This window comes from Globicephala melas, chromosome 15, assembly GCF_963455315.2.
Source record: "Globicephala melas chromosome 15, mGloMel1.2, whole genome shotgun sequence".
Taxonomy (NCBI): Eukaryota; Metazoa; Chordata; class Mammalia; order Artiodactyla; family Delphinidae; genus Globicephala; species Globicephala melas.
In genome coordinates this window covers 8,329,352-8,353,987 of record NC_083328.1, presented here as the reverse complement: position 1 = coordinate 8,353,987, position 24,636 = coordinate 8,329,352, and the positions used below count along the sequence as shown (strand labels likewise).

At 51.8% G+C, this 24,636-nt stretch overlaps 1 protein-coding gene across 3 annotated transcripts in view; it reads left to right on the top strand.

Annotated features, from left to right (window-relative positions):
• The first annotated feature begins 5,036 nt into the window (after positions 1 to 5,036).
• Positions 5,037 to 24,636, top strand: part of DTX2 (deltex E3 ubiquitin ligase 2) — a 33,558-nt gene continuing 13,958 nt past the window's right edge. For 2 of the 3 annotated variants that reach the window (XM_070043643.1, XM_030872055.2), the window contains exons 1-3: positions 5,037 to 5,173; positions 17,242 to 17,598; positions 19,505 to 20,141. In XM_070043643.1, coding sequence (XP_069899744.1) covers positions 17,331 to 17,598; positions 19,505 to 20,141 — 905 coding nt within the window. In that variant the 5' untranslated portion in view covers positions 5,037 to 5,173; positions 17,242 to 17,330. Of the gene's footprint in view, positions 5,174 to 6,363; positions 6,529 to 17,241; positions 17,599 to 19,504; positions 20,142 to 24,636 lie in introns of all 3 variants that reach the window. The other variant, XM_030872056.2, reaches the window with a different exon arrangement.

Below are 24,636 nucleotides of genomic sequence, written 5' to 3'. Positions count from 1 at the left end.
GGCTTCCCTGGTGGCGCAGTGGTTGAGAGTCCGTCTGCCGATGCAGGGGACACGGGTTCGTGCCCCGGTCTGGGAAGATCCCACATGCCACGGAGCGACTGGGCCCGTGAGCCATGGCCGCTGAGCCTGCACGTCCAGAGCCTGTGCTCCGCGGCGGGAGAGGCCACAGCAGTGAGAGGCCCGCGTACCGCAAAAAAAAAAAAAAGAGTTCTCAGCACAAGAAAAATTAAAAAAAAATAGTCTTCCCTTCTGGGCAGACGATTTAGTACAGAGCCTCCACCTGGAATGTTTCAGCTCCCACAAGGCATACCTAACCTACTCTACTGTGTGTATGTGTTGGGGGGCATTCTCATATTTTTGTGATAGAAAAAATCAGCATGAATGCATACTAAATAAAATAAAAATCCTCAGCTCATCCCTTACCTTCTTGGAGCATCTTAGGTTTCCTCTCAGAAAATATCTATGCCTCCAAGCCTGTGTGTGCATTTAAAGCACACAAACGTACCCCAGTGTTCACTGTAGCACTATTTACAATAGCCAGGACATGGACGCAACCTAAATGTCCATTGATTGAGGAACGGATAAAGAAGATGTGGTACATATACACAACGGAATATTACTGAGCCATAAAAAAGAATGAAATAATGCCATTTGCAGCAACATGGATGGACCTAGAGATTGTCATACTGAGTGAAGTAAGTCAAAGACAAATATCATACGATATCTCTTACATGTGGAAGGTAAAAAAAGGTACAAATGGACTTATTTACAAAACACAGAGTCACAGACGTAGAAAACAAACTTATGGTTACCAAGGGGGAAGTGGGGGGAGGGATAAACTGGGAGATTGGGATTGGGAGAGTGGGATATATACACTACCATATATAAAATAGATAACTAATAAGGGCCTACTGTATAGCACAGGGAACTCTACTCAATACTCGGTAATGATCTACATGAGAAAAGAATCTAAAAAAAGTGGATATATGTATATATATATAACTGATTCACTTTGCTGTACACCTGAAACTAACACAACATTGTAAATCAATAGTAGTCCAATAAAAATTAAAATGCACACACACACACACACACACAAAAGTGCCCATTCTACTCTAACCCTCTGCTCTGAAAGTTCCTTTTTTACTTAACAATAGATCTTGGCTACCAGTTCCATCAGCACCTGTGAGTCTTCCTCATTCTTTCTACCTAGCGTTCCAGGGTTATTTAACCAGCCCCGTTCTATGTGTATTGGCTTAAAGTTCAGTTTGCAAGTGGCCAATCCAGTTTCCCTCATTTCCAGCTAACTGAGGGACATCCTGCTGCAGCCTCAGAGCACAGCACACTCACTGTCTCCTGCCTAAAACTTCAAAGTCCCTGTCCCCCGTTTTCCCTCTCGCTGTTGTCCTATTTCGCTTCTTTTCACGACCGGAACTCTTTACTTTTCCCCAAATAAAAATAGTCTTTCTTTTTAGGTTACAAAAATGGAAACTATTCATTGGGACACAGTGAAATGCTACAGGAAAAGTACAAAGAAAGTGACTATCACCTGTTCCCCCCGCCCTTTGGGCGTCTTCCCAAGCGCACACGGCCACGGGCATCCTTACGTAAGTGGCATCATTCCACACGTGTGGATTTATCCTCTGCCACCCCCTTCAATCTCCTCCTCCCATGTGTGGAACACAAAGATTGCTCTTGGAACAGCTGCTTATGCTTCCAGACTGCATTCCTAACCTCCATGGCCTCAGCTCCTGCCTCTTAATGGAAGCCACTGTGCGGTCACCAATGGCCTTCCTGTCCCTAAGTCAGAAGTTTGGGACCTTTCTGGACATCAGCCGGTTGACTGAAAAATGAGGGAACCCAAGACTGGGAGGCAGGAGCCCTGGGTTCTGGGATGGGCTCCCCACCAGGGGACCAGCTGGTTGGGCCTCTCAGAGTGTCTGTCACCACTGAGCTCCCCCTTCATGGAACCCTCCCCTTGGTTCTCTGCCATCATGTTCACCTGGTGTCCCCCAGTCCAGCCTGTTCCCCAGACACTTCTGCTTCTCATCTGTCCTTCAAAAGTCAGCATTCCTCAGCCCTGGACTGACCTTTGCGCCTCTTCTGTGGTCTTCCCAGGTGATCTCAATTTCATCGCCTGTGACTCCAAAATCCCCATCTCTAGCCCAGATCTCTCCAGAGCCTCATACCTGGCTGTTCGACCCCTCCCCCTACCTCACACTCTGCGTGAGGTTGACTGACTGACCTCCCCTCTTTTCTAGCATGCTCTACCTAATGGGAGGACACTCCCATGCACCCAGTCTTCCAGACCGTTTCCTACTTCCTGTCCCTGTGGAACTTCGCCTCAGCCTTCCCCCTGGCCTCCCACACTGGTTCTCAACCTTGAGCCCCTGAGACTTCCCCAGAGCTCCAACAGTCTGCGTTTAGAAGTCCTCCCCTCTCTAGAGCCTAGGTTCCAGAACCTTCCCAGCCAGCCTCTCACCATTGTTCTACCCATTTGAGTGTCTACGTGTATGTGCAGTGGGGTTTTGGACAAACACTCCAGTGTTTCACTGAGGAAAAAGGAAACGCTTAAAATATCTTTTGGGTGTTGAAAGGCTTTTCTAATGCTTCAGACCATTTCATCTGCATCCCCACCTTTCCTGCAGTGAGGCCAGCCATATGAGGGTGCTCAAGTCTGGAGTCAGACACTACCTCGATATAAAAACCAGCTCTCAGGGCTTCCCTGGTGGTTCAGTGGTTAAGAATCCGCCTGCCAACGCAGGGAACACGGGTTCGAGCCCTGGTCTGGGAAGATCCCACATGCTGCAGAGCAACTAAGCCCGTGTGCAACAACTACTGAGCCTGCGCTCTAGAGTCCATGAGCCACAACTACTGAGCCTTCGTGCCACAACTATTGAAGCCTGCGCACCTAGAGCCCGTGCTCTGCAACAAGAGAAGCCACTGCAGTGAGAAGCCCGCGCACCGCAACGAAGAGTAGCCCCCGCTCGCCGCAACTAGAGAAAGCCCGCGCGCAGCAACGAAGACCCAACGCAGCCAAAAATAAATAAATAAATTTATTTTAAAAAAAAGACCAGCTCTCAGCTGTCAACTATGTGACCTTGGACACATTGCTTAAGCTCTGTGTCCTCACTTAAGCCTCAGTGTCCTCATCTTTTTATTTTTATTTTATTTATTTATTTATTTTGGCTGTGCTGCATGGCATGTGTGATCTTAGTTCCCGGACCAGGGATCGAACCCGGGCCCCCTGCAGTGAAAGCTCAGTCTTAACCACTGGACTTCCAGGGAAGTTCCTCAGTGTCCTCATCTTTAAAATGGGAGTAATGAGGGAAGCACCTACCAGGTGATTTAGACATGTTGTTAATGATTATGGCTGAGAAAACTGAGGCTCTGAGAGGGGAAGGGAAGTGGTCCCATCCTAATCTGTAGCCGCGGCAGGCATCTAGTATAAATCACAGGTTAAACGCTACCCTTCGTTTCTCAATGGAGAGCTGGCTCTGGGCATAATTAGAAGAACCTGACTTTGATGCCCCCCCAGTCTCAAAGCCTATGTCCTCTAAGTCACCTCTGGGTGGTATGGGGAGCTGATTCAGCTCTTGTACCCAGCCTAGGGTACAAGAAACTGGGCCCGCTGCAGTTGTTCCTTCTCTTCCTTCACTAGCTTTTGGTGGGTTACTCCCCCTCTCTCCTCCTCTATAAAATGAAGTGTTTGAACTGAATGTTGGGGGAGGGCTCTTTCCCCATCTCCAGCAATCTGAGTCTTCCTCAAATCCCTGATAAAGTATGAGTGACATTAGATTATGTAAGGATATTCAACTAGAGTTCAAGATTCAGAGGACTCTGAATCCCCTGGAACTGTATGCAAAATGTATGTGTATACACAGGTGTGAACACATCTGAGCATTTTTCTGGGAATAGCTTTCTTTAGCTTTCTACAGGAGGTCTATGATCCCAAAAGATTAGTCACCAGTCTGGTTTAGGCCTCATCACCTTCGACCTGAACAACAACCTCCAGACTGGTCTCCCCACTCCTTTCTCTATCCTCCACCCACCACAAGGGTATCCTTCTAAAATGCAGTGCCTACTCTCATTCCCCTGCTTAATCTTCAATTGACTCCAGTGGCCCAAATTTCTTGCATGACATATAGAGTCCATCATAATCTTACCCAGACATTTCCCCATATCCTGCCACACCCTAATCCATTTTCTCTGTCCTCACCCCATCCATGTACCCTCTGCCTTGGCCACACAGAACATTTCCCTGCTTCCTGAATGCGTCAGGCACTTTCACATCTCTCATCCTTTGCAAGGGATTCCCTGTATTCCATCTGGCAAACCCCTATACAGGCTTCAAAATCCAATTCAAATGTCACCTCCTTTGCGATGTCTTCCTGACCTCCCCCCCACCCCGCATTAGGCACCCCCTTCTATGTTCTCACTCCTTTATCACATTTATCCTACTAGATTGTAGGTGTGTGTGTTTTTTTAATTTAATTTTTTATTATCTATCTATCTATCTATCTATCATCTATCTATCTATCTATCTATGGCTGCGTTGGGTCTTCGTTGCTGCACGCGGGCTTTCTCTAGTTGCGGTGAGCGGGGGCTACTCTTCATTGTGGTGCGCGGGCTTCTCATTGCGGTGGCTTCTTTTGTTGTGGAGCATGGGCTCTAGGCGTGCGGGCTTCAGTAGCTGTGGCACGCAGGCTCAGTAGCTGTGGCTCCCGGCCTCTGGAGCACAGGCTTAGTAGTTGTAGCAACGGCTTAGTTGCTCCGTGGCATGTGGGATCTTCCTGCACCAGGACTCGTACCCGTGTCCCCTACATTGGCAGGGGGATTCTTAACCACTGCGCCATCAGGGGAGTCCTGTAGTTGTATGTTTAAGTGTCTGTCTCCCCAGCTAGACAAGAAGCTCTCTTGGGATACATACCCCCTAAACAGGTGAACGTCGAGTTCGGCCCCGCCCCCCCCGCTGTTCCACTGGAACTACGTTTCCCAGAAGGCCCAGCGTCCTGGGCATGCGCACTGGGACGCAAGGAAGCGACGCTGTTTCACTCTGGCTGCCTCTTCGTTAGGCTGGGAGGCAGAGCCTGAGCCGTGCCCAGGCCCAGCGGGGGCTGCAGCCTGAGCTCGGCGGTGTCGTCCGCCTGCCCCCGCGCCCTCCTCAGCCTCGGTGAGAGGGGCGGACAGGCCACCTGCTCGTCGCCAGGGCTGGGGTCCCGGGGACGCGGGGGAGACCGAGCCGATCTGGGACCGGAAGGGGGCGGGCGTGGGCGTGAGGGAAGGTTGGGCCGGGCCGGAGAAGAGCCCCGGGGTGACGGGGGAGGGGGGGGATTGTGGGGACCGGCCTTCGGGTAGATGTCCCGGAGGAGGGAGTTGGGGGAATTGGGAGACGCTGGGAGCTTAGCACGGGACCTGGTGGGAGGGTGAACGCCGGGGTGGAAGCCGAAGGGCTAGCAGGGGGAGGGGCGCAGACACAGAGTTTGGTCCGTCTGTGGGAGTGTACCCTTTCTCACCGGACTTGGAGGCGGCGGTGGTGATAATGCCACCGGCTGCCCTAGTTAGCGTTTGGGTTCTGCTGGGGTCTGTCTCCCGGTGGACGGCTCACTGGAGCCAGGGGCTGTACTTTAGGAGAGTTTGCCTCCTTAGTCTAACTCTTAACTCGCCTCATGGAGGGTCTGACTTCCAGGAAGTGCCTATTTCCTGGGACCCTGGGTCACTTTCTTGGGGAGGGCATAAGGTATATGCTGTGGAAAGGATTTAGGACGCTTTTTTTTTCCCCCTGAAACTACCCTTTCTCAGCCAGCTGCTGTCCCCCACACTGGTTCCTCTTCTTTAAGTGCCAAAAGCAGTGGAAATAGTTTGTGCAGAGACGCTTGGACCCTTAAGAAACTCAAAATATTTCTGCATGCTATCCTAGCTCCTGTAGAGTTGTAGAAGGTGGTCTTTCGGGTAACCAAAATCAGGCTTTACTTAAACCATCAGTATGACTCTAACTAGGCTTCTTGTTCATTTGCCATGTGACCTTGGCCAAATTTTTTCCGTCTCTGGTGTGTTGATTCCCTGGATACCTACACTGCAGATCGGCTTTCGAAGTCCTTTCAGGCCTTTCTATGGAAGGGCTTAGTGTGTGTGTGTTTGTTTTGTGGGGTTGTTGTTGTTGTTGTTTTTAGCCATCCCCTTGGTTATTGAGTGGGCGGAGGGAGACTACTGTACCTTCTGCTCTGCCCAGGCTGTTGGAAAATGAATCTGGTGGTTTCCAGTCCCCAGCCACAGCACACAGACTGGACATCTGTGAATTCGTTTTCACTAACTCCTGTTTCTCAATTTAAAACCTGATCATCTTCTTCCTTGTTGGCAAAGGTGCCTTGGAATTTGTGTTGCTGAGTCAGCAAGCCTTTCAGATTTGCCCGGTTTTTGTTGTTTGAATTTTATATCAAGATGGGAACTCAAACAAGTCATTCCTCCTAAGGATCTGGTATCTCCACCAAGAAGGCACGGTTTGTGCCAGCTCTCCAGAGAGAAAAGGTGAGAGCCCTGGGGACTTTACATTGCTGCCTTCCCAATCTGGTTTTCAGTAGAGAAAGTGGGCACTGGGGAGGGTGGAACTTCAGGTCCCCAGGATGAAAGTGAGCCCTGGGAGTTGATTGTTGATTGCCAGCTGTCTCAGATAAATTCACGTGGCTTCCTGCCAGCAGCTTCTCCTGTTTAACCAGTCTTAGAAGATGCTTTCCGCCTTCAGACGCGCTTTATGGGATGAAGGACACGAGTCACGGTTTCTGCATTTGAACTGGAAATTTTAGTTTCTTTTGTTAATTGAACCTTTACTGGGTGCCTCCTTTTTGTCCAGCCCCATGCCCAGTGCTGGGGTTACAGTGACCAGGAGCAAAAGTTCTGTCTTCCAGGAGCTCATTGTTTGGTGGAAAAGATAAACAAACCATAGACAGTGACAAGGTGTTGTCAGTGTGATACATGTTGAGGAGTGGATAATCACAGGGCGGAGCCCAGCCCACCCTTGCCCAGGAGGGCAGGTCCAGAAGCCTCCAGAAAATGATAGCTAAGGTTGTGAAGAAGGAGTAGGTCCCAGGAAGTAGGGGAGCCTGGCAGAGGAGTCAGTATACGCAAAGTCGTGAAGAAACCTGGCATATCTGGGTCACTGTAAGCAGCTCAGTGTGGCTGAAGCGACAGCGTGTGGATGCGGGGCCGAGAAGCCTGGAAAGGTAGGCAGGGGGCTGAGCGGGGGCTTTTAGGGGTCATGCCAAGGCTCAGGGGAACAGAAGGATTTTAGTAGAATTCCAGGAGGGGCATTTTTTTTTTTTTTTTTGCCGTGCCGCGCGGCTTGTGGGATCTTAGTTCCCCGAACAGGGATCGAACCTGAGCCCCCTGCGTTGGAAGCTCAGAGTCTTAACCACTGGACCACCAGGGAAGTCCTAGGATGGGCATTTCATGAGCCATGGCTAGAAATGAGCCAGATGAGCTCCCTGGCTAGAAAGCGTGGAATGGATTCGATTGTTCTCTTCGTGACTGTTTCCGTACACCACTGCCAGCTTCTGGTAGGGGGAGGTAGACAGGGGAGTTTGCCCTCTGGCTGCTCCGGGTCTTGTGAAAGAGAGAGAACTGTAGAGGACAGACAGAATGCCATGGAAGTTGGTAAGAGGGGATTTTTCTTTCAAGTGGGCACATCCCAGCATCCTGGAGGTGTTTAAATGGGGCCTTGAAAGTGTGGGTCAGCTGAGGATGGGTGGCCAAGTGGGTGGGATTCCGGGTAAAGTCGAGGCACGGAGTTGGGGAAACTGGCGGTATGTGGGGTAGCAGCTCATCACTTACACTTTTTAGGAGGGGTCGGGAGGGGAAGGTATAGATGGAAGAGGATACTGAAGAGAGATGCTCTGGCAGCTACTGTTGATAGGAAGGGACCAGACTGCGATGGGCGTTCAGCATCAGCCGGAACGTGAACATTATTTCTAGAGCTCTAGGGGAGGTGCGGAAGAGAGAGGGTCAGAACTGCATCGGGAAGCTCAACCTCACACCTGTCTCTAGGGTGGACGAGGAGAGACAGGAGTTGGAGAAGCCAGTTGGCAGAGAGTGCTTGTCAAGGTGAGAGGCAGAAAGGTCCCAACCAGATGCTAGCAGTGGGGTCTGAGGAGGCGAGGAGAGGGCAAGCCAGGGCAGCCGCTGGGCTGGGGGAGAAGGCGGAGGAGGGCCAGTGCAGAGCCAGGGAATCCAGGAGGAGAGGGGCGTCAGCAAGGAAGGTGGGTTTGGCTTCAGACCTGTTGAAGGTACCGAAGAGGCCGTCAGGAATGGGGCCACGGGCGAGGGAGGAGCATCCCTCATTCATTGCACACACGCTTAGGAAGTTGTGTGCCCGGGCTTGTGCTTGGCACTTGGAGTACAGAGAATTAAACAGTCCCTTCTGTGTGTTTGTTTTAATTTTCACCGCAGGTAAACGGAGAACTAGATTAATAAACACTGATCACCGTTCACGCCCAGCTTGCTTTCACTTGTTTCCGAAGTTATTTTTAATGTGTTGTAAGTTCCTGCATTTCAGCCATCCACAACAAAAGCCAGGATCTTGAAACAAAATACACATCCAATCATTTGATCTTTCTTCTCATTCCCATCCTGAGATAACCATTATCCCTCACTTTCATTTTTATGTAGTTTTACGGTACCTGTGTATTCCTAAGGCACTTAAAAAAATATCGCTACAGTTTGTCCATAGTATTGCATGTCATCTGGTTCATTTGTCTTGAATATTGAATAATATTCCATGGTGTGGGCAAATCACAGTTTATGCGTCTGATCTTCCGTTGATGGGTACCTGCTCGTTTCCAGTTTTGCTGTCACGCGTGGACTACTCTGAACATTTCCGTACACGTTTCCTGTTGCACATATGCAAGAGGTTTTCTTGGGTATGAGCTGAGGGGTGGTATTTTGCTGGGTCATAGGGTGAATTAATGTCCAACTTTCGTAGTTGTTACTAGACTTCTTCTGAAGTGATTGTACGAGTTTTCACTCCACCAGCAGCAGAACGTAGGCCTTCCACTTGCTCCACACTCTTGCCAACACTTGGTATAGGCTGACTTTTTTTTTATTTCTGCCAATGGAATGGGTATAAAATGGGATCTTTGGGATCTTGATTTCTGTGTCCCTGAGTCCTGATGTCGAACATCTCTTCATAAGTTTATTGGCATGTGTGTTTCCTATAAATTATATGTTCACTTTTTTGCAGTTTTTCTGTGGGGTTCCTGGCGCTTTAAAAAGAAAATTGACTGTAAGAGTTCTTTATATATCCTTGATTTTAATCCTTCGTGCTTATTGTGAATATCTTTTTCCAGCTTTTAACTTTCTGCTTTCTTTGAGGCATGTTTTGTTGAACAACCATTCTTAATTTTAACACAGTGAAATGTATCTCTTCATGTATAGTCAGCGTTCTGTGCCTTGTTTGAAAAATCTTTTCCTGACCATAATCCTTGCCTTTTAGGAGTCTGTGTCCTAGTGGAGGGGACAAGTAGATAATTGCACTCAGATGTCACATGGACATTGGTGGTTAGAAGAGGCCACTTCTCCGTGCAGGGCAGGAGTGGATGTAGGAAAGATTTCACTGGACAGAGAGTCTCAGGCTGGGAATTAAGAATTGAGTAAGTGGACAGGTGGGATGGGTACTCATGGTGGGGGGTGAGGGGCATGAAACAGCCTGGCCGGTTCTGGGCTCTCACTGGAGTTGCCGATGGCTGGAGCAGAGGGCTTAAGGGACTCAGGCAGGACATCTGAAGAAAGATCTGGATGCTCTGCGTGCATGGGATTATTGAAGCCATGGGAGCAGATGAGAGGGTCACAGGGGAGGGAGGAGAGAAGAGAGGTAGGCCAGGGCCCAGTTGCCTGATGCAAGGAAAGGGAAGCAGGTTGGGCTTCCCTGGGGGTGGCCCTTACCACATGTTGCCTGCCGTGCTGTTGGATGCTGTATTTCACCCTCAGGTGTTGGGCAAAGACTGACATGTCTACAGAGGGCAGGCATGTCATAGGGGAGGCTGGCCAGAGGCATAAGCACTCTCCCACTTTTCAATAGAGAAACGGGTTCAAAGAAGTATTTCTCAACTATAGTTCAGTGGGACCGCAGTGAGGTCAGCAAACCGTGGCTCATGGGCCAAATCCAGCCCACAGCCTCTTTTTTTTTTTTTTTTTTTTGTGGTACACGAAGCCTCTCACTGCTGTGGCCTCTCCTGTTACGGAGCACGGGCTCCGGACGCACAGGCCCAGCGGCCATGGCTCACAGACCCACATGTGAGATGTTCCCGGACCGGGGCACGAACCTGCATCCCCTGCATCGGCAGGCAGACTCTCAACCACTGCGCCACCAGGGAAGCCCCACAGCCTTTTTTTGTTAGTAAAGTTTTATTGGGACACAACCACGCCGGTTAGTTTATGTGTGGCCTTTGGCTGTTTTCACACTACAGTGGTGGAGTTGTGTAGTTGCAACAGACACCCAGTGTCCTACAAAGCCTAAAATATGTACCTTCCGGGCCTTTATAGGAAAAGTTTGCCGGCTCTGCCCTGGAGAGTTGTGGTAACTGTGGTAACCTTGAGAGTAGTACGAGCCACCACAGTGGTGCAGCTCATCGTTGCTGGCTGCATAACGAATCTGGGTCAGGCCTGCAAATGTTGCCAGGTTTTCTGGTTTTCAAGAGAAGCTGGAAGTCTGGATTTTTTTTTTTTAATGGTGGATATTCCAGTTTTTAAACATTGGCTCAATTTGTAAAAACTAAAAACCGTGTAGTAGGTCAAGCAGACACATCTGGCAGGCTGATTTGTCCACATCAGTGTATCCCTCTGCAAACTGATTTGGGTTTGCTTATACCTGTGGCTTCTCAGGCAAGTTGTTTATCTTTTGCCTCACTTTTCTCATCTATGAAATGGAGATGATACCCTTTGCTCAGGAATGTGAGGACTAAATGAGAACACTTATAAGATACTTAGCACGGTGCCTGGTACCTAGTAAGCTCTTGGTTGGTGGCCACTGGTGTGATTATGGCCACTGTGCCTGCCACTGCTTCCGCTGCTCCCCCATTCTGGCCCCAGGATAGGCTCTGACGACCTGTGGGTGGTCAGGTTGCTCCTGGCAAAGAAGGAGCAGCAGGCTCTTGGTGCTGGTGGAGGAGGTTGCCCACTGGGGAACTGTTGGTCACTGGGGCCTGCCTCCTGGCCACTGTGTGGCTTTCTGAGCCCCATTTGGAACGTTCTGCTCTGACCTGCCCCTGGAGGGCCCTAGTCAGGCACCAGCCAGGAGAGGAGTTATTTCCCTTCTAGCAGCCCCATGTGCAAGGGACAAATCATGTGTAGTTCCTTCCATCTCTCAGGAGCCTAGTCAGGCCTGGGTGGCACCAGCGTAAGCCATCTCTTTTCTAGACAAAAGCCTTACCTTGCAGCGCTCCCCTGTTGTAATAGTTTGGGCACCTGGATGGTGTGTTTTTTGCACTTCCTTGGAACTCAGGGGTGGGACATGGTGTCTCTTGGCAAGGAGGTGCCGTGGTACTTTGACAGGCCTGTTAGTGAAACTCCACTGGGACGGGAGCAGCCGTCTGAAGTAATGATGGTAAGTAACAGTGGTGGGGTTTGTGTCATATTTACGATCTTTTGAAAGTGGTGGGCATTGTAGCGGTTTGTTTCTGAAAACAAAAGTAATAGTTTCCCACTTTAGAAAATGTGAAAAGTTCAGATATGTAAGGAAGTTGAACCAAAGGTCTCTAATAGTTTCTGCACTCCAAGGCAGTCCTTAGCATTTTGGTACCGTTTCTACTGCGTTTTCTCTCTGCTTCTCTTTTACCAAGTTAAAATAGTGCTGTGGGGAGTATCTTTATGTTGAAGTTTTTCTCTCATCTCCTTTGATAGATTTTTTAATGATCATGTCAAAGCAAGTGAACATTTTTAAACCTCTTGATATGTGTTACCAAACTGTTTTCTGGAAAGGGTTTATCCGTCCCAGAAGTGTGACATCTCAGGGTACTCTCGCCAGCACTGAGTACTGAAATTATTTTTACTGCTTTGACAGGCAAAAAAATAATAGGCCATTGTTTTAAATTTGTATTAAAAACAACATGTCTAGCAAAGTAGAACATTTCTTTGGTGTGTTTGTGTGCAGTATTCGACTTTCCCATCTCCGTGGGAAGGCTTTCTGACAGTGCCTGGGTGGCCGGCTGCCCTGTAGCAAGTCTTTGAAGGTCATGCTCTGCTTACCGGTCATGCGCACCGTGTCAGCTGGTGGGGTGTGGAGTTGCAGGCCCATGCTTCTTGGAAAGCACCTGAAAGTGACGCAGCATGGAACTAGGGTTTGAAGTCCACCCGGTCTCACTGGTCTCCAATCCGTGCCCCTCAGAACGCCTCTGTCCCGCACAACAGCTTCCTGGACCTCTCAGGAAGTAGGAATGGAGGGCAGCCCTTGTGTCCATAAGAGCACCCCACTCTTCTGCGTTTTACATATCGATGGGCAGCGTACGGTCACATTTGGAAAAGGGTTCTGCTGCTTATGAGAGGCTGAAAAACCCATCCAACCGCCTGAGCAGTGGAGCCCAGGAAAGGGGAGGTGACTGTCCCAAGGTCACCGAGCATGGAGCCAAGGGTGAACTGCCCAACTCAGGCCTGGGCCAGGCCACTCTGTATTTCGGTGGGCTTTGCGGGGAGGAAACGGGTCCTCACATGTTGGCAAATTGACAGTCGCCCAGTCTGGGCACCAGTTTAAAAGCCACGCTCGGGGCCTTCTTCCCAGAGGCCGCAACTGTAAGGGATCCATTTGTGTGGTTCCCCTACCCGGAGGCCCACAGTCAGGCAGGATGAGTTTCACTCAGATTCCTGCGTCAGCTCAGGTCTTGTTCTAAAGCTTTTGTAAATCCCCTGGGAATAGAAAGACTCTTGGACACATGCAACTTTTTTCCTTTGTGTGAAACCCCTCTCTGGTAGGACAGTAGCGTCCCTCTGTGCCTCGGAGCCGTGGGGCTGTGCACAGGCGTTTGTGGCTAAATCTGACGAGAATGCAAGAGAAGGCAGGATGGTTTTTCTCGTGGTCAAAGTTGTTGATACATTTTTTTTTTAAATTTTTATTTATTTATTTTGGCTGTGTTGGGTCTTCATTGCTGCGCGCGGGCTTTCTCTAGTTGTGGTGAGCGGGGGCTACTCTACGTTGTGGTGCGTGGGCTTCTCATTGTGGTAGCTTCTCATTGCGGAGCACGGGCTCTAGGCGCGAGGGCTTCAGTAGTTGTGGCACGTGGGCTCAGTAGTTGTGGCACGCGGGCTCTAGAGCGCAGGCTCAGTAGTCATGGCGCACAGGCTTAGTTGCTCTGCGGCATGTGGGATCTTCCTGGGCCAGGGCTCGAACCCGTGTCCCCTGCATTGGCAGGCGGATTCTTAACCACTGCACCACCAGGGAACCCCTTGATACAGTTTTTTAAAAATAACTTCTGTTCGATCATAATAAGTAATATGATCATTGTAGAACATTTGCCAGTACAGAAAGAGGTAAAGAATAAATATCCCATAACTCCATCACTCCTAGTAAAATGTCAGAGTTGTTCCTTCCCACCTTTTACAAATTAGCTTATATTAGAACCTGGTGTCACAGACTGGCCATCTGACCTTGAATAAATTCTTAATTGCTTTTGGCTTTGGTTCTCATGTCTGTAAAATGGGGATAATCTTTACCTTCAAGGGCAGTTGAGGGTTGAGAGAGCTGGATGGCAAGAGCACCGGACAGAGTGCATGCCACATAGTAGGTGCTCAGTAAATGGCACACCCACCCCCTTGAGAGCATATAGTGTATATGGTTACATATCCGGTATTTTTAACTTGTCAACAGCATTATCCTAGGTCTGAAAGCCTTTTAAAAACATTTTTCAAGGCTCGTATTCCATCATTGGGGTGTACCATAATTTATTTAAGAATTCCCTTATTCCATTATCATAAAGTGTTTAGGTTGCCCCCAGACTAAGGCTGTTTTCCCATGGCCAATTAGAATAATAACAATTTTCATAATTAAGAGCACCCTAAATAGCCCCATCATTAGGAGCCGAAACAAATTAGGTTTTTGAACTGCAGCTTGGGGTGGCTGAGGCTGTAACAGAGAATGGGTGCATTGACACGGCCACTGTGTGTGCATGGTTGCTGCGTTCCAGGGGAACTTCAGTGGGTGTTCTGGGCATCGCGCCAAGTGTGCCCCAGGCGCCTGGAGCAGAAGGTGCTCCTCTCTTTCGGCGTGTGTGTTTTAGACCCTCTGGGATATTAGGCATTTGATGAGCTGCAGCCCCAGCTTTGGGTCAGCCCCAGCTCTGCCCTCAGGGAGTTCCTGTTCTGGGGGGTGTTGAGAGGGGGGACAGATACTGAAACCAATAAATGCAGTATGTTTGGATCAATGGAGAATGCAGTGAGGACGCACAGGAGGATGGGGTCAGCACTTTCTGTTAAAGGTGTGGCTCAGAGTGGGGTGCCGTGGCTGAGTCTGGAAGGATGGGCATGTTTGCTGGGGGCTTAGGCGCAGAAAGGATGGAAGTCTGGACGTGGGCACCAGCAGGATCAATGTCTGGGAGGTGGGAAATGGCTCCGAATGTTCTGGCACTTGCTAGGATTTGATGCATGTGGACAGAAGGTGGAGGCCTTGGTATTAGTGGGGACAGTGGCCGGTCGTGGAGGGGCCGTGTGCTGTGTTTTTCTCATCTCTGGGTCTCTAGTACCCTGACAGAGCCTGGACCGTCGTGTGCCTGTGGTCTGTAGGCCAAACACGTTCATGAAGAGCTTAGCTGAAGTTCTCGAGTGTAGTTCTCAGGCTGTTTGGCAGAGTTATCCGAGTTGGTTCATCTGGGGGTGTGTGGACATGCTGGAACATACCACGTGCGCTGGTACATGGGAGGCCCCTGCTGCCCGAGAGATGAGTGACGCCTGCCAGGAGGTGCCGGGGGGAAAGTCTGGGCTCAGGAGTAATTGGCCCTGAAACCAGTCCTGTGATTTGTACCTGGATGTGGGTCCAGAGACCTCTAGTTGCAGGCGCTGAGCTAATAAGCTCGCCAGCCATCTCGAGGGCATCCTGGGTCTAATCCTCCATGGCGGGATGTGTGCTACTGTTGGAGCGGTTGGCAGCTCAGGGGTGGCCCTGGCCCCCCTATGTGTGCTCAGAGTTATTGCAGGCCTGACTCATCTCATCGCCCATGTTCTCAGGCCGGGTAGCTCAGTGCCGCCCTGGGCCGCCACTCCTCACCTAGACTTGAGGGGTGGGAGGTGCTGGGTTGGAGGGGAGCAGGGAAAGGGAGGGAGGCCAAGATTGGCTGATACCGGCTGTGTGCCTGGAGCTGTTCTGGGTGCTTTATATACACCTATCCATCTGAATCCCCAAGAAAAGCACTTAGAATAGAGGTTGATATGTCCACTTCCATGCGAAATCGGGCTTGGAGGGCTTAGGTACCTTCACCAGGTGACACAGTGAGTAGAGTGCAGTGAATATGCGGCGTGTGGACACCACAGCCTGTGCCTCTTCCCTGTCCCGTGCTGCTCCAGCTCTGCCTTCCTTGTGGGGCAGGTGGTATCGGCCTTCTCACTGAAACCCTGCTGGAGTACAATCTCAGGGACAGCAGCGAAAGCCCAGGCAGGGTCCCAGCCTCATTAGTGGCCATGAAAGTGAGTCACCAAAACCACCGGGGCCTCGGTTTTCTCATCTGCAAAACAGGGACAAAATTCAATGTCTGTACTTAAGGGGATTGTGTGGGAATCGGAGCAGATGATGTGACTGGGAACCCTGTTGGCACCAGGGCCCTTTGTGGACGTTACAGCTGAGGGTGCTCACAGCTTGAGATGCAGGCTCCTCTCCCCCTTCCTCCCCTCCCCCCACCGCTTTCCCTTTTCTCCCTCCCCCCTCTCTAAGTAAGTGGGGTGCAGAGAGGCTGAGAGGCTAGAGAGGGCTTAAGCATCCCTAGGATTTTAACGTTTATTTAGGCGGAGCCCAAGGTAGAGCTCATGCTGAGCTTTCCTCGCTAAGCAAATGGGCATTAGAGCCAGTTGATCTGGGTTTGCACTCTGTGCTACCACTTACCAGTGTATGTGTGACCTTCAATAAGACCTTGACTTCTTTGTTTTCCTGTCCATAAAGTGGGAGAAATACCGCCTTGTCAGTCTGTTTGGCCCCGTTCCTCTCTCACCCTAGGAGCTTCCACAGACCCCCCTTTCTTCTTCAAACAGCTGCAGGCACATAGAATCTTCATCTGCCTCCATTCAGTCGTGCTTTGAGCTAATCCATGTATAACACGTGCTACATGACACGGCCTGTGCTGGGGCTGGCGAGGTGGCTGTGGACAAGGCCGACTCGCTGGGTTTCTGCCTTCTGAGGGGGCAGAAAGACAGGGACCGCCATATGTGTATGTGGGCGTTAGAGTTCTGGTCAGGGCCATGGAGGAGAAGTTCATGTGATGGATGGCCTGGGAAAGCCCTGAGTGATGCAACTGGGCGGGAGTGACTGGGAGAAGAATGTCTTGGGAGATGGGTGTCAAGTCTTTGGAGCTGACCGCTGGTCAGCAAGGCCCAGGCCCAGGGAGTGGGGTGCAGAGAGGCCAGAGAGGGAGGGCTTCAGCACCCATCGGATTTTAATGTCTATCTAGGGTCTGCCCTCTGTGGTTAATGGTGCGGGAAACCAGGGCAGCCCGGAGACCTGGACAGAGCTAGGACCCGCCCATGCTTAGAGTCGCAGCTCTGGCTGTCCTTGAGCCCCTGGTCCTTTCTGAGACATAGTTTTTTTTTTCATCTGTAGCATAGCAGGTGTTAATATGTGTCTCACAAACAAACCTGCTTTGGAAACCTGTGTGGCGTCCTCACAAAGGTATAAGGGGTCGTGCTGCCCTCAGTCCACAGAGGATTGGGGTGACTCATGAAAATACACACAGTATAAGAGGATACGCTTAGTAGTTGGGCCAGAGGGAAACTACTGGTAAAAGGACAGAAGCAGGGCTGACGATTAGCACCCAGAATGCACCCACTGTGTCTTCCTGGACATTTGCAGAGGTAAGGAGGCTGCTTGATTGACTCCGAATTCTTCCTGGCTGCCTGAGCAAAGAGACAGGATTAGGTACTTGGTTCACGATGCCCTTAAGGTATTAGGGAAAAAAGTGACTGCGGAAAAGCACGATCCCCCCCCACCCCCCCACCCCCCGCACTGAGACTGACTCTGGCAGGACCACCGTGTGCGTCGGTAACTGCGTGTCTGTCTTGTTTCAGGTCTCCTGGAAGCGCTGGGCAATGAACCTGAGACTGCAGCCCAGAGTGGTCTGAAGCCGGTGGGGAGAACAGAGGGCGTCCTGGGGAAGATGGCCATGGCCCCAAGCCCTTCCCTGGCTCAGGTGTACACCAGCCCGGTGGCAGTGGCCGTGTGGGAATGGCAGGACGGGCTGGGCACCTGGCACCCCTACAGTGCCACTGTTTGCAACTACATCGAGCAGCAGTTTGTCCAGCAGAAGGGCCAGCGCTTCGGGCTGGGGAGCCTGGCCCACAGCATCCCCTTAGGCCAGGCTGACCCCTCACTGGCTCCTTATATCATCGACCTCCCCAGCTGGACGCAGTTCCGCCAGGACACTGGTAAGGCACTTCCTGCCTCGAGTATGTGTCCAAGTGCCTGTTTCGGGCTGGGCGTCGTGCTAGGTGTTGGGGGTCACAGAATTGACTCTCAGTGTTATCCTGCCCCTGAAATGCACACGGTCAGAAGGCAGGTGGTGGGAGTGATAGCAGTGTGAGATGTTCCTTAGTGGTACGGGGTGCCTTGGGAACACAGTGCAGAGGCCGTTCCAGCCCCTTTCCCCCTTGTCTCCCAAACCAGAAATGCCTGCTTCCGCCCGCAGGGATTTGAGGGTCTCGCTGGCAGCAGGCAGGCAAGCAGGCCGGCTGGCATGGGGGTGGCACACCATGCTAGTTAAGAGGGCCTGGTGATGGGTTCCAGCTCCTGTATGATAGCTGTGTCACATGGGCAAGTTACTTCACTCTCCTGTGCACTCATGTTTCTTTCGTGTGTGTGTGTGTGTGTGTGTGTGTGTGTGTGTGTGTCTTTTGCTCAGTATTACTGAGAATGGGGCCACCAACTTCTTCCCAGAGCTGTGCACTATCCCTGTAAATCAGTGGTTTTCAGCTGGGGGCAATGTTTGGAGACATTTTTGATGGTCAGGACTGTGGGGTGGGGTGCTACCAGCATCTAGTGGGTAGAGGCCAGGGATGCTGCCAAACATCCTACAATGTACAGGACAGCCCCACAACAAAGAGTTATTAGCCCAGAATGTCACCAGTGCCGAGCCTGAAGACTCCTGCTCCAATCCCTGTAGCAGCCTCCTCGAGGGCGTGAGGACTCGGGCTTCCAGGCAGTGGATGCAGATAAAAGTCCCTGCCTTCATGATGTTTGCAGTCACTGAGAAACACAGCGCACAAGATAAATGATTCGAGAACTGTGTATAAGTTAGGTAGCAATGAGTGATTATCAGGGAATGGATGTGTAAGCGCAGGGAGAGGTCATTTTGAAGTTTGAGCTTGGGTGGCCTGGTCACCAGGAAGGGCTGGGGACAGATAAGGAGGGAGGGGCAGGTCGTTCAGGGCTTTTCCATCCCTTTAGGGACTTCGACTTTTCTTCTGAAAGGAGGAACCCTGGGAAGATTAGGGCAGAGGAGTGACGTAATCTGATTTGGGGGTTAAGAGTATCCCACTGGCTGCTGAGGTCAGGAGACCAGGTAGAAGGTAATTGCAGTGATCACCTTTTGACAAGTACTGTTGGAAGCATGGCCCAAATTGACTTTTTTCTTTCTCTCCTGAATTGGTTTTGTTTATTAATATAAGCTAACCACAGGTGTTTGCTAATAGTTGCTACCTGGGAAGTCCAAAGGAATCTAAGTACATCCATGTAAGAGAACTGTGTAACAGTTAATAAAGAGTTTTACAAAGTTTTAGAGACATAATAAATACTTATGGCATAATACATGAAAACAGGAAAATTTTCAGTATGATTGTCAGCCACACCTAAACATACATGCCTAGGAGACTAGACGGGAAGGGATATGTTACAATATACGATATACGTCCTGTGCTTTCCTCTTGGTGGTTGGATTATGGATTATTTCATTTTCTTCAGACATTTTGTTTTCAGTTTTTTAAGTCAGGCTACATAGGTTTCATCCTTAGGACTATTTTGAGCCACAGCTGGTCTTTGACCTAAGCGTCCAGCATCCCTCACTCCTGCTGAGAAGCGCTGGTCCCTCTCTGCCACTTGGTCCCTTTGATCCACGGTTTCTTTGCATAGAGAGAGCTCTCTACCCTTCACCCCAAATTTGGAGAGAATAGTCAATGCCAGCCTTTAGGTCAGACAGCAGCATGACCATATATACACCGTGATCATGTTGTTTTATTTTGGTTGTAGGAAAAAAAGAATTTTTAAACTCCCTTTTCTTGGGAGGTGGTGAGTGGCTAGCAGGTGAACTTTATATGTGCAACGCTCCTTTTAAAACAGGCACCATGCGGGCTGTGCGGAGGCACCTGTTTCCCCAGCACTCGGCCCCGGGCCGGGGCATCGTCTGGGAGTGGCTGAGTGACGACGGCTCCTGGACGGCGTATGAAGCCAGCGTCTGCGACTACCTGGAGCAGCAGGTGGCCAGGGGCGCCCAGCTCGTGGACTTGGCTGCCCTGGGGTACAACTACACCGTCAACTGTGCCACCCACACGCAGACCAACAAGACTTCCAGCTTCTGCCGGAGCGTGCGGCGCCAGGCAGGGCCCCCGTACCCAGCGACCACTGTCATTGCCCCACCGGGCCACACGGGAGTGGCCTGCTCTTGCCATCAGTGCCTCGGCGGCGGCGCAGCCGGCCCCATGTCAGGCCGCTACCGCCACTCCATGACCAACCTTCCTGCCTACGCAGTCCCCCAGCCACCCCACAGGACCGCCGTTGTTTTGGGGGCCCACCAGGCCTTTTCTCCGTACAACAAGCCCTCACTCTCTGGGGCCAGGTCTGCGCCCAAGCTGAGTACCGCCAACCTCTGGGCTGGGGCGCTGCCCTCCCTGGGGAACCAACCCCTCTACCGCTCCAGCCTCTCCCACGTGGGACCTCAGCACCAGCCCCCAGGACTGTCCGCTGCCGGCGCAGCCAGGTATCTTGTGTTACGCGGACGGTCGTTTTGTCCACCCGCATGCCTTGTTAGCGGGCTTGGGTTTCTGCTCTTCTTTAGCTGGGAGGACTCCCCCCAAATGCCCGCAGCCTCAGCACCTGCCTCCTCGGCTGTCCCTGCTGCGTCATCCCCTCTGCACGTGCCCCAGCGCTGCACGTGTCACGTGGTGCTGAGGTGCCACGCCATGCACAGCCTTGTGTCCCGGGGAGCCTACCTGACTTCTGGCACTTGAGTGCTGGTAGTTGCCCCATGGGTTAAAACCAGTGATCCTTTCATTGACCCAGGAGAATTGGGCTCTCTGAGCAGTTAAAGATTTTTTTGGCTGTGCCTGTGTGCCACATAGCTGGGGCCGGGTACCTGAGGACATTTCTCTGATTCCGTCTATGTGCCTGGCCCTGGAGTCACAGACATGGAAGGTTCAGCCCTCTCCCTAAGCCCACGGCCTCATCCAGGGAAGGCTGTGAGCCCAGCTTTGGTGCTTAAAAGTTGGTTGAGGAGAGAGCAAAGTGCTGAGCATGTTGGGGGTGGCAGCAGGTGACATAGGGCAGCTGCTGTGCTGGTGCAGTCCATGTCTCATAGGGCACCCTGAGATGATGAAATGGGCCCCGTCCAGACCAGGTGGTGCTTTAAAGTGGGGAAACCCCTGAGTGGCCAGTGGTGGGTGCATCTGGGATGCTCAGAGACCTGTCAGTGATCGGGGCCTCATCATCGATTATTACTGAGGGTCTGGGGCCTGGAGAACATTTTGAGAACTCAGAGTGTTAGCCGGGATGGGGGCTGATTTCTGAGAGGGTGACCTGGGCGGGTGGTGACTGGATGTGTAGGCCTGTGGCCGCCCTGTTTCCCAGGGAGTCAGCCTCTCGGTGCCACGTCACTCACCAAGCCCGCCCACCAGCCCACCTGACCACAGGGAGGGCTGAAGCGCCCCAGTGTGGCCGAGACCTCCTTGGCAGCTTCTAGTTAGGCTTCAGAGGACCTTCCAGCTTCGATAGGACAGTGACAGCTGGCACTCACCAAGCGCATGTTATAGCCGGGCCCTGTTCAGCAGGCTGTGTGGGTGATTTCGTGAATCCTCCAATGGCCATATGGTAGGGGGTGTCCCCAGCTTACAGGGGAGAACATTGAGGCTGACGAGGTTGGCAGCACAGCCAGGAAGTGGCAGAGCTGGGATCAAACCCAGGCCCCTTGTGGGGCATGTGGAGTTTTTTTTTTTTGAAAAAAAATTTTTTTTAATAATTATTTTTTTGTATTTTGGCCATGCCGCGTGGCATGTGGGATGGTTCCCCGACCAGGGATCAAACCCGGGCCTCTACAGTGAAAGTTCTAAATCCTGACCGCTAGGCCATCAGGGAACTCCCCACATGGAGTTCTTGAAGCTGTCTAAAAGGCAGAGTGAGAGGAAGGCAGAGGGCGTCCTGAGGGGTGCGTGCAGAAGCCGCCAATACACAGAGGAGGGGATGGGCCCCCTGGGTCCGGGTGTCTTCCTACGTGTCCTCCAGGAGTTGGGGCACGTGGATCTGAGATCTCTCTGGGAATCGGGAGCACAGGGAGGTATGGCCTGGGCCTTCTCTGTGGGCTTGCACAGAGACATAAGCAAGCTGGGCTCCATGCCAACCCGGTCCCTCCCAGTGCTCTGTGAGGCCCCTCCCAGTGTTCTGTGAGGCCCCTCCCATTGCTCTGTGATGCCCCTCCCATTGCTCTGTGATGCCCCTCCCAGTGTTCTGTGAGGCCCCTCCCAGTGTTCTGTGAGACCCCTCCCAGTGCTCTGTGAGGCCCCTTCCAGTATGTGAGTCAGTCTGTTTTAGAGAAAAACATGTCATGTTTGCCAGCCCAGAAGGATTATCAGCAAGGTTGGAGCTGCTTTTATGACTAGGTTGGCTTTGCCTAGCCTCCTGGGGCTTATGTTCTTACAAATTAACTGGGAAGTTTCTAGATGGTTCTAGAGCTGGGATGCTGGGATTGAGCCAGGCGACTTCATGGGCTTTGTTGCTTTCTTTTGGTATGGGGCGCCCATCAGTCTCCCCTGATATTTCTCTGGTCTCCCCTCCCCAGCCTGAGGGCCCAAGAGGCTACTGAGGTGGGTCCCGTCAGTGCCATCCAGGCCAGTTACAGGATGGAAGGCTGCCGGGCCAGACGGCCTTACCTTTGCTGCTGAGTCCTGCGTGTTGCTGCTTACCCTGCTGCCCTGCGTTGTAAACCAGGAGGGAGCTGGGCCAGCAGGCTCTGGCAGGTGAAACAGCCTCAAAGGGACCTGCCGCCTGAAGGGGGTGTTCACCTTGACCTCCTGCAGCTCTTCAGGAGCTGGGAGGGGTGACATTCACTCGCAGGGGCCGGTGTTCTCCTGTCTAATTTGTAGTGTGGTTCTCTGCAGTTAACCCTTCTCTAATGGCTGTTGTAGAGCCAGAAGGGGTTTAATAAATCCCTGACTTCTTAACCCAGCAGGGCCGGAAGGATTTGAAAACACCTGGCACCTTAGTCTTCTAGCGGCTGTGATATAGTTCTCAAAGCCAAGTGAATGGCAGCAGCATCAGGTGAAGGTTACCGCGTGTGTGGAGGAGAAAGTGTTTACTGGTAGCTGTTGGGAAGGACATGTGAGTCAGTGAAATCAAAATTTGTGGAACCCATGTGGTTTTTTTTTTTTGTAACCCACATAGTTTCAAATCACTTCTTGCTCAATCTGGGTAAAACCTTGGCTGACTGATTTGCCTGTTGCCCCAGGAGCCTTTCCGAGTAGGCAGTAATCCATGGAGAAGACACATGATTTGTCACTGAGCCGCTGGGTTTAAGTAAATTTCCTAGTAGCTGAAGTTTATCCCTTTAAGCACCAAAACCTGTGTTTCAGTGATGTTGGATGGAAGACTTTCCACAATGTGTCGCGCACAGATTCTGTAACAGAGGGTGTGCCGGCTGGTTTAGCGTTCTGATGGCTCGGGGTGGCGATTAGGGCCAGCCCTCTATTGCAGCTTTGGTGTGGCTAGGCCTCGGGGAGCTTGTCCCTGCACTAACCCGGCCTAGGAAAACGGCTCTCAGCTTGCTTCCGTCAGCTCTGTTCTTGCCGCTGCTGTTCTCCCAGCCTCTGAAAGCACCCCACTCCCTCCTAGTATCGGCCAGCCTCTTCAGACTTGTGGGATTGGGGTCCTGGGTTCCAGTGGGTCCTTGCCCCTGACTCGCTGTAGGCCCTCGGCTGCACTCTGTTCTCTTTCTGCGTCTCTCTTTTCCTCTCTGAGGGTTACAGAATTGGGCGGGTCAGTTTCTGAAGTTTCCTTCTGCTCTGATAGGGCTGTGGATTTCAGGGTTTGGTGAGGGCCCTGCAGCCCTCCCGGAGCCGCCTGGCTCCGCTCAGACCTAGGAAACAGTGGGCACTTGGATGGCGCTGCAGATTGAGCCCCGCAGACACCCTGGGGGCCTTGGGGAATTGCTCACATCTTACAGAGAGAGAAAGTAAAACTCAGAGAGGGGACTCGACATGCACCAGGGCACCCAGCTTTTAAGCGCTGCGGGGGCTGGAAGGGGGTTGCCAGGTTCCACATCGTACGCTTCTTGTACTGCGCGTGCTCAGAGGTTCCCCGGTGGGTGGCAGCCTGTGGGGAGCTGGACCAGGCTTTGTGTGCCTCACCGTCCAGCCTTCTAGCTCTGCCCCCTGTTTGGGACTGTCCAGTCCTGTCTGCGGAGAAGACTAGAAATCTTCCTGTCTCGTGTTCCCAGCTCCACTTGGAAGCTCCTGGAGACGGTCCCAGACAGGCAAGGCAGGGAGGGCCTAGTAGGTAGAGCCAGGAACCCAGCAGGTGGGACGGGTGCATGAGGCAGGTGAGAGGGAACTCTCGGAAGGGCACTTCATGGGCATATGGTGCCCCCACATCGGGGAACACTCTGCCAGTTTGAGCCCTTTAGAGGACGGTGCAGGGAGATCAGCGACCTCTGAGGTTCTGTCCACCCCTGAGAGTCCCCATCTTGGGACCCACTGGATCCTTTTACTGCTCTGTTCCTTCTGATCACAGCAGAGAAATGCATGGGGGAGGAGCTGGGGAAGGTCGCAGGGCAAGTGACAACATCTTGAGACCCCCTAAGCAGATTGAACTTAGCCATGGTTCCTGGTCCCAGTTCCAGGGTGAGCTGCTCATTGGAAGCCTTACTGCCTGTCTGCTTTCTGCTCTAGAACCTAGGCCTTCTCCCTCAGATACGTGCCTCTCACCAGCAAGGGAGGATCCCGCTTCTCCGACCCCTGCTGGGCCAGTGATGCCCAGCCCACTGAGTAGCCCAGTGCAGTGGCAGAGCCAGGCTTCGGCTTTCCAGCTTCCTGGTTATGGGCTGAAGCTTAGTGCTCCCTGTCGGGTTGGCTTGGGAGATGAAGGATGCCTCCAAGGGCTGTATCTTCTCAAATTCTTCACTTCTAGAACCTGAGAATTGAAGAAAGAGGCTCAGGAAGGGAGTGGGGCGTGGCTTCAAATTAAACGGAGTTTAGCGGGGCCAAAACCTT